General features: G+C 39.7%; 1 protein-coding gene across 4 annotated transcripts; it reads right to left on the reverse strand.

Annotated features, from left to right (window-relative positions):
• Positions 1–273: 273 nt before the first annotated feature.
• On the reverse strand, positions 274–12,555 carry Ccnl1 (cyclin L1). Of its 4 annotated transcripts, XM_021634055.2 has the most exons (11): positions 12,128–12,555; positions 11,837–11,911; positions 11,199–11,308; positions 5,648–5,768; positions 4,679–4,743; positions 2,863–2,962; positions 2,641–2,745; positions 2,408–2,549; positions 2,096–2,207; positions 1,896–1,994; positions 274–1,063 (listed from the first exon to the last, which is right to left on the reverse strand). In XM_021634055.2, the coding sequence occupies exons 1-11, from the start codon at positions 12,431–12,433 to the stop codon at positions 715–717; spliced, it is 1,584 nt and encodes a 527-aa protein (XP_021489730.2). In that variant the 5' UTR covers positions 12,434–12,555; the 3' UTR covers positions 274–714. The 4 variants fall into 4 exon arrangements, 2 of the variants coding, with proteins under 2 accessions (XP_021489730.2, XP_060234377.1); XM_060378394.1 differs by lacking the exons at positions 11,837–11,911; positions 12,128–12,555 and adding an exon at positions 9,465–9,537; XR_009590121.1 differs by lacking the exons at positions 274–1,063; positions 1,896–1,994; positions 2,096–2,207; positions 2,408–2,549 and adding an exon at positions 4,407–4,420 and having other exon boundaries at positions 2,715–2,745; positions 12,128–12,553.
• Between the last annotated feature and the right edge of the window lie 1,555 nt (positions 12,556–14,110).

A 14,110-nucleotide genomic window follows, 5' to 3' on the forward strand; every position in this document is an offset into this window, starting at 1 on the left:
GCATTATGCTGTAATTTTGGTTTGTTCAATTGTTAAATTCACATTACAAACAGTTAAAGTTAATTTAAAACTCTGATACATTAAGCTCAAATCAGGTTCTCCATTTCAGTGGTTCAGTTAACAGTAGCAGGCCACTATTTGCTTTTCCTATATATACAAACTGTTACACAATGTAGGCTAAGACACTTTGTCCCAAACCTGTCAGAAAACCAGTGCAGCCACCCACCATTAAAATCTTCCTTCTTAGAAATTTAAATAAGGTATCTGAAGCAGTTTAGAAAAAAAAGATTTGTATTTTATTTCCTTGTAAAAATCTTTACACATGCAGACAAACCAGTGTTAAGAAAGTATTCACCATCATTTAAACAAATAACCACTTAAATAGAACAATGTCTGCAAGTTTTATCTGTATAAAAATAAGATACATTTTTACAGAATTTACGCTCCAGTTCTTATAGCAATAAACAATACACAACTATAATAAAGTACAATTGAACCTGACCATGGTTTTCAATGAGATACTGCTAGGGCATTTTAATGTGCAAAAACCTTAACATAGTTCTTTTCCAAAGAAAATGTCCTCAGTGTTTCTAGAGACCTAGACAATTTTAATAAATCAATTCCTAATCAGTTTGCATTTTGTTTTGATTGAGTCCATACATCACCCTGCATATAGGCAACACCAGGAACCAATGCAGTGTCAAAGAAATGAAGTCAGCGCCTATGCCTGCCATGTCCTGAGCGACTGCTACCGTGGTGCTTGCCTTTATGGGACCTCTCAAAGGAGCGAGATCTTTCACGCCTGTCTCTGTGATGTCCCCTTTCATGCCTGTGTTTCTTGGTAACGTCTGAGTGATCCCGAGACTTGCTCTGAGACCGAGACCGAGATTTTTTCCTTTTATGACCGTGTCTATTTGAGCTTTTTAAATCTTCTCTGGTATGTTTGGCCTTAAGGTGAGGAGAACCATGATTATGATGTCTTCGAGGGCTTTCACTGTGACTGCGAGACCTGCTTCTTGATCTTGAGCTGTATGTTCCAGATCGACTTCGCCTATTATTGTAACTTAGACAATAAAAATTTCAAGTTTAGGTTCAGTGTCTACTGGCAATAGATCACTCTCGTTCATGAACAAGTTTAAACAATCAGCTATGACCAATGATGACCTGAGCTGACCGTGTTTCTCATCCTCAACTAAAGTTTTATGTTAGAATCTTCTATGCCTATACCCCAGAGAAGTGGATCACCAATGTGTCCTAGAACTGTGTGCTAGAGCATCTCCCACATGCTCAAAGCGCAACTGAAGCAGCACAAGAAACCTGCAGTCCTATTACAAAGTGACTGAAGAGTCCTAGGCTTTATAATACAGCACCAGTAAAACAATCACATTTCTCACAAAACCGATTTAAAGAATATTTACACATTATAGATTTATGTACATGGCACTTTCTAGACATTTCAAAAATGGAAGGGGGGAGCCAGAATGAATAATATGCCACTTAGGCACAAAACTAGGGTCAGTGAGATGGCTCAGCAGGTAAAGGTGCCTGTCACAAAGCCCAAAGACTGGAGCTTGATCTAGGACCCACATAGTGTAATGAGTAAACTGACTTTTTAAAAATAAATTTTCCTAACTTTTGTACATAACCACTTACGCATGTTTACACACACACGCAACTAAATCACCACACATATTTGAAGTGTATCCCTAAAGGTCTTTTTTCTCCTTATGTTAAAAGTCTAAGCCTGAAGCATGACTGTGATCTTAGCATATTAGTGCTATATAGGAAAACTGCTTTAAAAAAAACCAAATGCTTATTCCTAACTATGAAGAAAGCCCACATTAACCTTCAAAGGTCTTAAGCCCGTATACCAGACAGGACGACCCATTACTTACTGTCTTCTGGGGGTGTGTGATCTAGAGCGTGACCTGGTTCTTGACCTTGATCGACTAGCACTTCTGCTGTTCCTGCTTCTCTTGCTGTCCTTTCTTACACTTAAAAAAAAAAAAAAGAAGGTGCAGGCAATATTTGTTAATTGTTTTAAGAAATGCAAAGTCCTAACAATGATTACTCACTGTGCCTTCTGGACACTCACCCATTATAAGGGCTCTTTGAGGCCTGTTGCCTATCCTCGGGTTCTTTTTTAACTGTCTTCACATTAATGGAGACTGGTGACTTCTCTTCAGCTTTTACTTCTCTTGGTGATGCTTTTAATGGAAAAGGACAGGATTTAGCTGAGAAAACATTTCCAAGACAACCCCAAATACTATGCTTCTATCCCTTAAGGGGATTTGTCAAAACAAAAACAAATAATTTCTTGTTTCTAGGCAACTGACCAACACCAAAGCTTTCTAACAAGGACAAACATCCAGTGTTCATACTTCATTCAATCGTGAATTCATCTTACATGGTTTAGAGGCTGGAGAAAATCCGCCAAGGGTTGAAAGGGCTGGGGTTCCATCGGGATTCAATCCCTTTGCTTTCAGCTTTGCTTCCTGTAAGGCTACTTTTCTTTTTTCTACTTCTTTTTCCAGCAATTCATAGTTAGGCTATTGGATGAAAAATTAAGTTAGTATTCCCTTTTGTAGCAATGAGATTCTTGAAAAAGGCATCAAAACCAACCTGAGTAACTGAAATTACCTTTTTCCTGGTATAAAGTCTAAGTGTCTCTATGCAGATTTCCTGAATCTCTTCTTCTGTGGTACCAAAAAGAAGGAACCAATGGGGCCGAGTTGGCAATGGAATCTAAACAATAAAAAAAATATATAAAAAATATATAAAAAAGCTCAAAGTATGATTTCCTCAGAAGTAACAAAAACTTAGAATTTACCACATAAAACACCGCAAACTACACACAGTTACCTGAAGTGCTCTAGCTGCAAGGTAGATGCAAGCACATGCTATAGTCTCTGGTTGGAAGCGAACAAAAACATTGGTTCGAAGACTGTCGTTCATGTAATTCCTGAAAAACATTTCAGCTATAAGCTTAGCCCATACACAAACCAATTCTTTTGAAGTACATATAAAATTGGAGACTCAATCTACTTTATTCTTTTTTCTTCTCCTTATATTCACATTTTAAAATTGTACCATTTAACAGCTTCGAAAACCCTTCCCCCCACAGCAATCTTAAGTCATTTCATATTATCCGTAAGATCTTATCCCCAAAAGTCTTATCTGTTAACATAGTTATAAAGAAGCAACGTTTTGAAAGTCAATTCTGACATGAGTTTCAGAATTCCCTACTCCCAACAATACTTCAAGCCTTAGTTACTGACCATCTCTCCTTTATCCATAATGAAAAGCAGTGTCAATCAAGTTCTTTAAAAAATTCAAAATACCATGAACAGGGGTAAAAAGGCATTTTTAGTAAAGAGCCCACCAAGTTACTCTTAAAGTTAAAAAAAAAAAAAAACAACTTCAAAAAAAATCTAGGCAGAGAAGTGAGTAATAAACACATATCATAATGGCCACGTTTACATACCTTTTTGCAATTAAGTATAAATAAAAGCAATGACCTAAGTTCAATTAAATAAACTTCTAAAATTTCTACTGAACCTTCCCCATCATATTCCTTAACTAAAAATCTTTACAATATGCTGAAAAGACTTAGTTGGAAATTAAATGGACTATTTCTAGAAAATCCTTATGCTTGTTAAAAAAAACTACTTTATTTCTGCACAGAACACATAAAAAACTCATGCATTTTATAAAGCAATGTGGCTTTCTCTTCTAATTTTACCAGTATCTACTGAATCCAAGAGAAGCATGGCAGTCATAAAAAAGACATGTTTCTGGTAGAGTCCAGAAGTACTTAATACTTATTTATCAGCAGTTGTATGAATCATTTATAGCTAATCTACAATTTCCTTTTTAACCTTTCTGTATTTCAAAAGTCCAAGTTCAAAAATATTTAACTGACATTAATTTCTTTTTAAAATTACCTGCTTCTTACATCACTGCCTGCAATATCTCAACAGCCTGAGTAACCGAAAATGGTACCAGGCATCCACCTAAAGCTGTAAGCGTAAGGTAGCCTCCTTTGGTATAATCGATGCTATACATACTGTAAGTAGAAGTTTAACTGAACCAAATTGAAGAAGAAGAAAAAACAAAACAAAACAATTCATAATGGCTGGACAACAATCTATCAAAAATGAAATATTCATTTTGATAGTTACAGTATACATTAAATACATAGGCATGATGCATAGTTACTTCTAGAAGCAAATATACAAATCCTTTTGACACCCCGACAGAACTAGAAGATGCTGCCAGATGGATATGGACCACTTCAGTGAATCTCGGATGAGAGCTTGCACTGGATTGGCTGGAGAGCAGGCTAGCCAATCAGGCCATCCTGAGGTCATGGGCTGAAGTGCAGAGGGCAGAGTTCTATGACTTACCATCATGGACTACCCTTTAATTAAAGAGTAGAAAAAAGAACAAAGTTAAATTGAGTTCTCCACTAAAAGTAATTACTCAAGCCAAGAAAACAGGAAGCAGAAATAAGCATTATTTACCTTTTGGTTAAAAAACAACATAAAAAAACAACAACAACAACACAAAATGCCCCAAAACAAACTTATTTCATTATTTTGGAAAGAGAAAAATGAAACTTACTTTATTTCTGCTTCTGTTTTCCTGACTAAAGAAGAAATGTAAAAAAGGAACTTACCAGGCAGTTTGAACCAGGGTTTGGTTACGTTCACATTCTAAGACTTGTAAATACATTACAATGATCTGAGGGCAAGGGAGAAAAAACAAAACAAAAACATTCAGCATACTGGTGGTTCCCTCACAGCAGAGTTCAATGAATAAAGCAAATGAAAGTGTTAGTTAGTTTTAGTTCTTATGAAATTGCGAATACAGACCAACCTAAAATATACTTGAGACTCACTGCTGGTTATTACATTACTCAAATCTATAAAATGTGCTTATAAAAGTGGTGACTAATAACTCAGTTTTTTAATTTCCCAGGGCATTCACCAAAAAAGGCAGACTGTGTAAGTGTGCAATGGCCACATCAGTTTCTAGAACACTAAGTAATTTCTGCAGTAAAGCTTAGCATGCTGAAGTTTCTTAAATAAAAGCTATACATGACAGCTCAATGACAGAATGCTTGTCTTACATTTGATTCCCAGAAAGACACACACAAAGATGTTAACTACTTCAGTTCATGCCAACTGTTTCTGTACCTTCACTATCATTTCTTTTCTAACTTTTAAGAAACCAGCCAGTGTCATGTCATCTAGTTAACAGCAGAGCTAGTTATCTCAGACAGTCCCAATTCTTGCAACTACTGCTTAAAAGGTAATATGAAAGCCAAGAGGAAAAGCTTTTATTAATGGTTTACAGTAAAAAGCTACTGTTTTCAACACTTTAAATGTGCCAGGTCCATAGATATGTCCAATTCATTCCTTGCATGAATTCCACATGAGCTTGTTAGATTGGAAAAACTAAAACTTAACCACAATAGTACTCCTGATCACAAAAAAAAAAGCAAGCCTGTTTTGAGTTCCATTTTATTGACAAATAACATCAAAAGAAAGCTTTTGAAAATTCAGGTTAACTCTCCACTCAATTCAAAATTTTCAAGAAATGCCCTAATACTTACGAATTGTAATTTCTCCACTCTATAACTCACCTTATGGGGATGCTTGACATGAACACAAAATCCCAACTCCTTTAGCACCCTTCTTTCTGCTTTGATAACTTGATTTTTGGTGTTAATGTAGTTCTGATCAAGGATCAGGGGGCTTGGAGTCCTATAGTTTGTAAGAAATAAAATCAAAACTGTTTTGCACATCCAAAAATTTTTATTTGTGGCATCTCCATTTTCCCTTCCAACCAACTATTGGCAACAGAAACCAGCTTTTTAAACTCCTGCTAACAAGTTAAAGCATTAATCTTATGCTGTCCAAGTTATGCTAACTATATGCAACTACACAAAACTCCTAAAAACTATTAACACAACTTTAAAAAACAAGCAAACAAACAAAACACACATGTCCTCAGATCTGTGACTTTATCAAGACACTTTAGTGATAAACATTACTGGCACAAACCTCATCAGCCTTCCAGAAAATTCCCAGTGAGAAGAACTAATGAAGTCCTGAAAAGTGAAAGTTCTAATATGAACTAAGGATAATAATAATAATAATAATAAACCCTTTGCTAAACTTATGGTAAAAAAAAGGTAAGAAAACAAACAAAAAAAGGTAGTTAATATGAATTCTCTTTTGTGACAATGGGTTAAAAATGAATATTCTAAGACTGTCTACTTAATTAGCACCCCCCACGCCTGGAAAAAAAAAACAAACAAATACAAGTTAGTTCAATTGCCAAATGAAACAATTCTTCAAAAATCAGGCTTAAGGTGAATTTGGTAACTTGGTCAATGTAGTTTCTTTAAAAATCAGGCTTAAGGTGAATTTGGTAACTTGGTCAATGTAGTTTCTACGAAAATATTGTAGGCCAACAGAGAGGGGCCTGTGAGGATGTCCAGAGATTTGTTTTTCATATTGGGAGAAGGGACACCTAACCACTCATATAAAGTGATTTCATGTATATCATAAGTTTGCTTCACTTTTGAAAATTTAAAGGCTTGCTATTGAGCTCACCCCCTCAAATTAGTCATGCTAGAAGCAAGCGCAACCAGGATCTGGCCCGTCAATGTCACCTATGAAATTTGCTGTTTTTGAGACATTCTTGTGTCTAACAAGCAGCAAAATGTACAGTAACTATATTGGCAGAGTAACACTGAAATGCTTTTTCAAATACTCAATTCATTTTCAACCAAGTTGCCAAGTCACCACCCGAATACGTCAATATAAAAGTTAAAAAAAAAAACAAAAAACGTAGCTTCAACAAAAATCTTCTAAAAATACACTTGAGAGTGATAGAATAACCTAATCTGTAATGCTGAGGCTCATACTCATAATCCCAGCACTTTGCAGGGGTGGAGGTAGAGGGACTTGGAGATAAAGAGATCAAGAACATTCTACACCATAACATGCGAATTGAGGCGAACCTGAGTTAACACAAGACTGAAAAAAAAAAAATCTGAAATGACATACATTAACTACTTCCCTGGCAGCAGGCTAGTAGAGTAAAAACAATTTTATATTAACCTTATTTTCACTTAAAAGCAAAATCCAGTTACTGTTATTCTGTAACTTTGTCTTAACTTTAACAGCTGGCAGAAGTAACATCAGAAACAGTAACAAAGTAACAAAGAACTTCCTTAAGTTCAATTTGTACTACAGCTTCGAAAAGTGTGAGAAAATAAGGCAGTGAAATGGGCGAATGGCCTGTTTTAAATCAGTTTTATCAGGACAATAGCTACAAAGTGCACTTTGGGGGAAAAAGTCAAATTTAACTCACACGGGAGCAACCAACATACTAAAACATACTCCAAAGATGCCAAGAATTTATGATTTTTCAGGTTTTACATACAGGGTAAGAAAATTTTGGAGGCAATCCCACTATAGATTAATTAGAAGGTCCTCCTTCAGCTGGCATTAAGAGTCAAATAGGCTTCAGTGTTTTATCTGTACAGTTTAGCTTCTGAAAGCTAGATAGCAAACAGCACCATTAAGAATCCCTATACAATAGTTCACAAAAGCCAAGTAGTGCCACTTGTCTTCCGTGTTAAAATTTATACCGCATCTTATTAAAACTGCTTAATGGAGTTATTTTTAAACTATAGTAAAATGTGCAATCAAACAGCTGAACACTAGTTTCAACTGTGGCTACCAACTGGTGCCGAATTCAAGGATTCATCACTGATTCTGCCTAAACAAATCTTAGATTTACTACTCTGCCATAAGCACATGCCCCTCACCATCAGTATCCCAAAGAACATGTAAAGGCCTAAGTTCAGTTCAGGAGTATAGTAGTTGAGTACAAGAACCATAAAGTACTGAACATCCTGAACTACCATACAGTGAGACCTTGAACTGTAAAATTCCAAAACTCTCAATGACTTGAAAACAGGCCAAGGAAACAAACCCACTCACCACTTTACTACAACACAACCTTATCTAAGTTCTTGTTCAGTCTTCACTATTAGCTTTGTAAATACATAATCCCATCTTTATTTTGTTCAGTATTTATTTTACTTCATAAATCAAAGTAAACTCAATTAATACAAAACTAACTACCTTAACAGAAGCATTTTATACCATGATGAAACACAGGAAAATGTCTCTGTAAATTAGTAAGATTCTGAAAAAGCATTTAAGCAAAAGCTTTTTATAGCAACAAAGTTATCAATTAGAAATATCTTTATCAACAAGTAAAGTTGAATCAAGGCTTCAACGAGGATTTCCTCCCAATCAGGTAAACATTCTCCATCAACACAAAGTTAGCACTTAACAGTAAGGGAGAAAATCCTATCTATTCAGAGCAATCTTTACCTCTGAAGGTTCTTTTATTAGCAGACTTTGCTCTATAACTTATTTGAAAACATTTCAATTTTTAGGAAATATCAATCTATGATTATTAGAAGTTTATGATAGCTGCTTTCTGCAGTATGACTGAAACAGCATATCAATTATGAAAATTTACAACCAGGAGATGTTGAACTATGGTGAGTCTCATGTGTTACAAGGACTCTGAAAGTAATTGGAAGAAACAATGTAAACCAGTTGGCTAATATACACAGAGACAAGATTGCTACCAAACAGAAATTTCTGATGTTTATTTTAAAGTAAAACAGAAACATCATTTCAATGTCAACAAACTGAAGCAACCTCAGAACCACAGAAATAAGTAGATGGTTAGATAAAATGTCAATACCAACCTGACCCTCCCAATTCTTATTTTTACACACTGAAAATAGCATCAACAGTCATCAATAAAAGCAGTTAAATCTTTTGAAAGTTTATCTGCCTGTAATACAAACCTTAAAAGATACAAACACAGATTTCTTTAAAGACCCTTAACGTACTGGGAGTATTTCATATATAAACAACAAATTTTATCTGTGAACTATGTACATGAATAGCTTTTGCTTTCCTTTAAACAACTATTCTAAAGAATGATAAAAATACAAGAAACTAATGGGGACAGGTCAAATATCTCAAATTGAGAACTGATAGTACTTACTGTACTATCTATATGTAGCCATGACTAAAAACTTTAAGGCTACATGAATATGCCCCCTGTAATTTTCAAGTCCATACATTAACCTAGTTAGTTCACACAAACTGAAGAATTCAAGACAAACTATTCAGAATATAACATTTATAAATACTTTCCAACCATACCCTATGCAAAAAACCCATCTAAATTATAGTCTCAATAACTTGGACAGCAAAGACAAAAGCTTATAACAAGAAACAGGAGTTTTTTGTTTTTTTCTAAATGGTTCACCAGTGGCCAACCTGTTAGTCCCCGATTCCAGTGACCTATTCTCAGAACACTGGCTTCTCCTTGGGGATTTTCGATACTTCACTCACTGTTGCCATGACGACAGCTTCATCTCTATGTACCACTCCACATCACCCAGGCTTTGGTAAATGTAGCTGGTCGCTGTATAGTCGGTTGCAAGGGAAAAAAGAGTTGAAGTTAATAACATATACAAGTTACATGTCTGAGTAAACTTGTAATATGCATAGAAACACTTATATCCTGCTTTTAAGGGGGGGGGCACTTCCATGCAATTAACTTAAGAATTTTATGCTATAATCAAAGTTGTAACATTGAAACAAAATCAGTTTTTCTTTAATGATGACCAAAAATAAAATTACATCCAACACAAGTCAGTCAGATTGGATTATTTTAAATTCTGCAGTTCTATAGTTAGGATGGTCCTATTCTGACACCTAGGAAAGGTAGGTCCCATAGGAAAATGCCAAAAGATTGTCTTGTCATTATAGTTGGCTCAACAACTCATACACTACTAGAAAATGTCCTTTTAAGAAAAGTCCTCTAACTAAATACAAGAATTCTGCATTTTATCAGTGTTTCATTTAAAAACACTCTGGGGGGGAATAAAAAGCCATGTTTCTAAAATATAAACATAAGCTCGGAAGACCAGTTTGAAATTTCCCCATTTCTTGATTTTTTTTCACAAAGAACTAAGTGTCTTCAAACAAAGGGCATTATATCTGGGGACACAATGAGAAAAGATGAGGCTGAATAGTATGAAGAAAAAAATGCTATAAAGAAGTTGGGCCAGTAATTTTGACTATGCTACACATTTTGAACTCACAATTTGCTTCTCTGGCTAACTCCACTACCACCAACTAATAAGACTCCACAATAAAGACTACCTCTGCATGTCACTCATTTGGACTAAGCAACACCCAGCTCCCAAAACAACTTATCTTTTCACAGCTAACTTCCTTTCCAACTCACAATTCTTCAGAAACTAATCTACAACATGAACATCCATCAGTGTGTCCTAGAATCAACTGTAGAACAGGTAGTCCTGCAACAAACTTTGGTACTGCCACAGATGAACACACAGGCCCACATAAAGTTACCAGGTTATCACTACACCTCAAAGATACAGTTTCAGACTCTGTATTTTCTTACAAGATCAAATAAAGAGCCCTCTCTGAATGCAACTCAATCATTTGAGAATTATTTTTCTAACCCACTCATTGAGAGTGTATCTGACCAAAACAGAATACCTGTTCAATCCCTTTGACTTCAAACTTCAAACTTTCCTCCAGTCCTTTCAGATCCGGTATTATGCGATATAGCGAAGTTCAATGTTGAGAAGTACTCTAACAAAAGCCAACCTCAATTGATGAAGAAAACTGGGACTCCAAGCAGAAAAACAACCTAACACGGAACTATGCCACAATATTAACTTGAACTACAGAGCTTTCGTGTCCAGCCTTCAGTTTTCAAAGAGGGGAGGGGAAAAGTAACTTACAGAATACACTCCCACTTGAGCCAACCGTACTCCCTTTCTTGTTTAGTCTTAAGCCAAGGGACTGGCTTCACAGCACTGCTAGGATTGTCCACAAACGCAACTGCCTCTACAAACTTTAGATAGCTGGTTAATTGAGAGTTTTTGAAAATTTAAGTTTCAATGTTCCTATGTGAATTTCAACACCTAATGTCAGTTTTCTTTTGCTTCCACACTGACTTGAGAGGGGGGGAAAAAGATGTTTTAACTTGATGATTGGTGCACAGTACAGCAGTAGCAAGAGGTACTACGTTCAATAGGCCAATCTTACCTTTTTCCTCTTAACTGGCGAAGGTGGTGGAATACATTAATCACATCTCTTATTCTTCTTGGTGCTTCTTCAATTTTTGATGCAAGATTAATACAGGCCATGGCTACAATCTGAAAGAACCCAGGAGAGGACAAAAAATTAAAATGAAGTAGAGAGTAGAAACTTGAAACAACCCTGCCCAAAGTCTAACAAACTTATTCTTTTGAGACAGGGTTTCTCTGTGTAGCCCTGGCCGACTTGGAACTCGATCTGTGTTAAATCAGCGACCGGACACCTCTAAGGTGTGCATAACCAACTTATTGAGAATACAATCAGAGCCGACGTTTTTAGGGCATGGGTTTAACCCGCTGTTAAGTTTTATTGCTCAACTGCTTCTAACTTTGGGCCAGAATCAAGCTAATTCTCACACGAGTTGGGCAGCGGCCTGAAAATGCAGTTCTTGGTAACAGAGCACGTGGGCCCGGATCCATTTTCTAGTTCTTGAAACATGTTGTTCTAAGGGCCCCATTTCCTTGTGGGTGGGAACTAGGTACAAAGGCCTAAGCTAACCACTCCCTTTCTGGAAAAGCTGGTTACTACCCCTTCCTTCCCGCTTCCGGATGAAGAAATCCCTCCTCGCCCGCCTCCGCCGCGCTCACCTCGAAACTGTGTTTGACGAAAGACTTGGAGTAGAAAAAACGATGAAACAACACCTGCCCCGTTGCCATCGCCACCTGCAGACAAGAGAAGAGAACGGAAGCGCCGGGGTCAGGCGGGCCCGCACCAGGCGCCGCCGCCATTTTGTGCGGCCGCTCGCTTCCCTTCCCCCTCCCCGCCGCCCCGGCCGCGCGGCGCCGCCGGCCCCCGCCCCCCCGCCCGAGCTCCCGCCGCCGCCGCCGCCCGGCGCCGACTCCCGAGCGGCGAGGCCGCCGGCCAACCGCGACCCTCACCTGCGGCAGCCGGAGGAGAATGCCGGCGGCCTGGATGAGCTCGCAGCCCAGGATGCGCAGGTCCGTCTCGCTGGGCAGATCGAGGCCGTCCTGCATGGACGGGGTAGGCGAGAGCCTCTCCTCCGGAATCAGCGAGTGGTCGATGGTGAGCGACACCTCCGAGTACAGGCGGTCGCCGATCAGGATCCCTCCGGTCGTGGTCGTCGTCGTGGTCGTCGTGCCCGAGCTGGAGCCGCCCGCGCTCGGGGCGGCGGCCGAGGCGGCGGCGGCGGCGGCGGCCGAGGTCGGGTGAGGCCCGGACGCCATAGTTCCAGCGAGCTACACGCACGCCCGACGCGGCCGGAACCCAAAGCGAGACTAACCAGCGTCCTCGGCGCGACGGATATTCCCGTGACCGCCGGCTTCCAGGCCGCGGCGCGCAGCGTGCGCTTCCGCCCTGACGTCACCGCGCCGCGCGGCCCCGCCCGCCCCGCCCCGCGCGCGCCAGCCGGCGCCTCCGCGCCTCGCCGGGGCCCCGCGGGCCGCCCCGGGCCACCGAGCCTCCCCGGCCCCGGGTGACCCGCAGTCTCGCCCGGCGGATCGGCCCCCGGAGGCCCCTGCGCGGGCTCCGCGTGCCGGGGAGCTCCCGGCGACGGCGGTGTGTAACCAAGTGGCTCCCGGACGGGGACAGCGTTTACAGTTTGAGAGGCCAGCGAGCGAGGTGGCGCGCGTGGGTGTCGGGGTGTAGCCCTTGGGTACGCACGCCTGACCTCACCTAGCCGGGGTTTTACAGTAATCTGGAAAATCCCTGCTTCCAAAAATAGACTCCAGGCTGAGGACGTTAACACGGGCGGTTTCGTTGCACTAGGGAGTCCACGCGCCTGAAAGGTTTCCGTAGTTGGGCAGAGTTAGGGACAAAGTAACTATTCCTATGTCGGCGTAAAAAACACAGCTCTCGGAGGTGACAGAAAAACCTGTGTTCCCGGGCAATGGTCAGTCAAAATGGCTCCAGGATAAGCCGACTCTCGCTCCCTTTAAGAGGAGAGCTAAACTAAAACTACCCCAGATAGCGGAGGTCGGCCTTGGAACAATTAATCCTCCTGCCGCCATCTCTGGATCCTCTCTGACCTCCCGATCGTCATTTCTATCCCAGCTCAGTCCTCTGAGATACCCTCTATGGAGCGGGGGAAAAAAAAACAAAAACAAAAAAACCTCTTTGTCTCAGTACACTCCTTGGGGATTGCTATTTTGTTAAGGCTTGATTTCTGGACGAAAATTGCCTCAACCTTGCACCTGTAGAGTACTAAGAATGTGGATACACTTCACCAAAGCAAGATATTTTTACAGCCCCCCTCCTTTTTTTTTTTTACCCCCCGAGTCAGGGGGGGCACGCCTATGATCCCAGCACTCTGGAGACAAAGGCAGGTGGATCTCTGCGTTGAGGCTCAGCCTACTCTGCGCATGGGGTTCCAAGCCAGTCGGAGCTACACAATAAAATTCTCAAAACAAAACCCCTTAAAAAAAAAAAAAAAAAAAAACAATAAAAACTATAGAGCTGGAAGTGAGGTGGCGCAAGCCTTTAATCCTAGTACTCAACAAAAACTACAAGATGGTGATAGCTTTTTATCACTGACAGATTACTGAGAAAATTCACAATGGGGCTTTATTTTGGTTTATGGTTTCAGGCTATGGTTTCATGGCCTAGAGGACTGTGTCTGAGCAAAATTTTATGGTGTGAGAACTTGATAAAAACAAATCCTGCCATCAACAAAGGGAAAGGATCGAAGAGAGGGAATATGGGGGGGCTTATTCCTCAAGTAGGTGGCCAACTCATGATTGCTTGTTCAGCTATGAACTCATCAGTGGATTAATCCACGAAGGTGTGTGCCTTTGTGATTAAATCACCTCCCAATGCCACTAGCTAAGGACAAGATCTTTAACACATGATCTGTGGCAGGCATTTCATATTCAAACCTTTTGTGCAAGCATAGGAGACACAAATCC

The sequence above is a fragment of the Meriones unguiculatus genome, chromosome 2, assembly GCF_030254825.1.
Source record: "Meriones unguiculatus strain TT.TT164.6M chromosome 2, Bangor_MerUng_6.1, whole genome shotgun sequence".
Classification (NCBI taxonomy): domain Eukaryota; kingdom Metazoa; phylum Chordata; class Mammalia; order Rodentia; family Muridae; genus Meriones; species Meriones unguiculatus.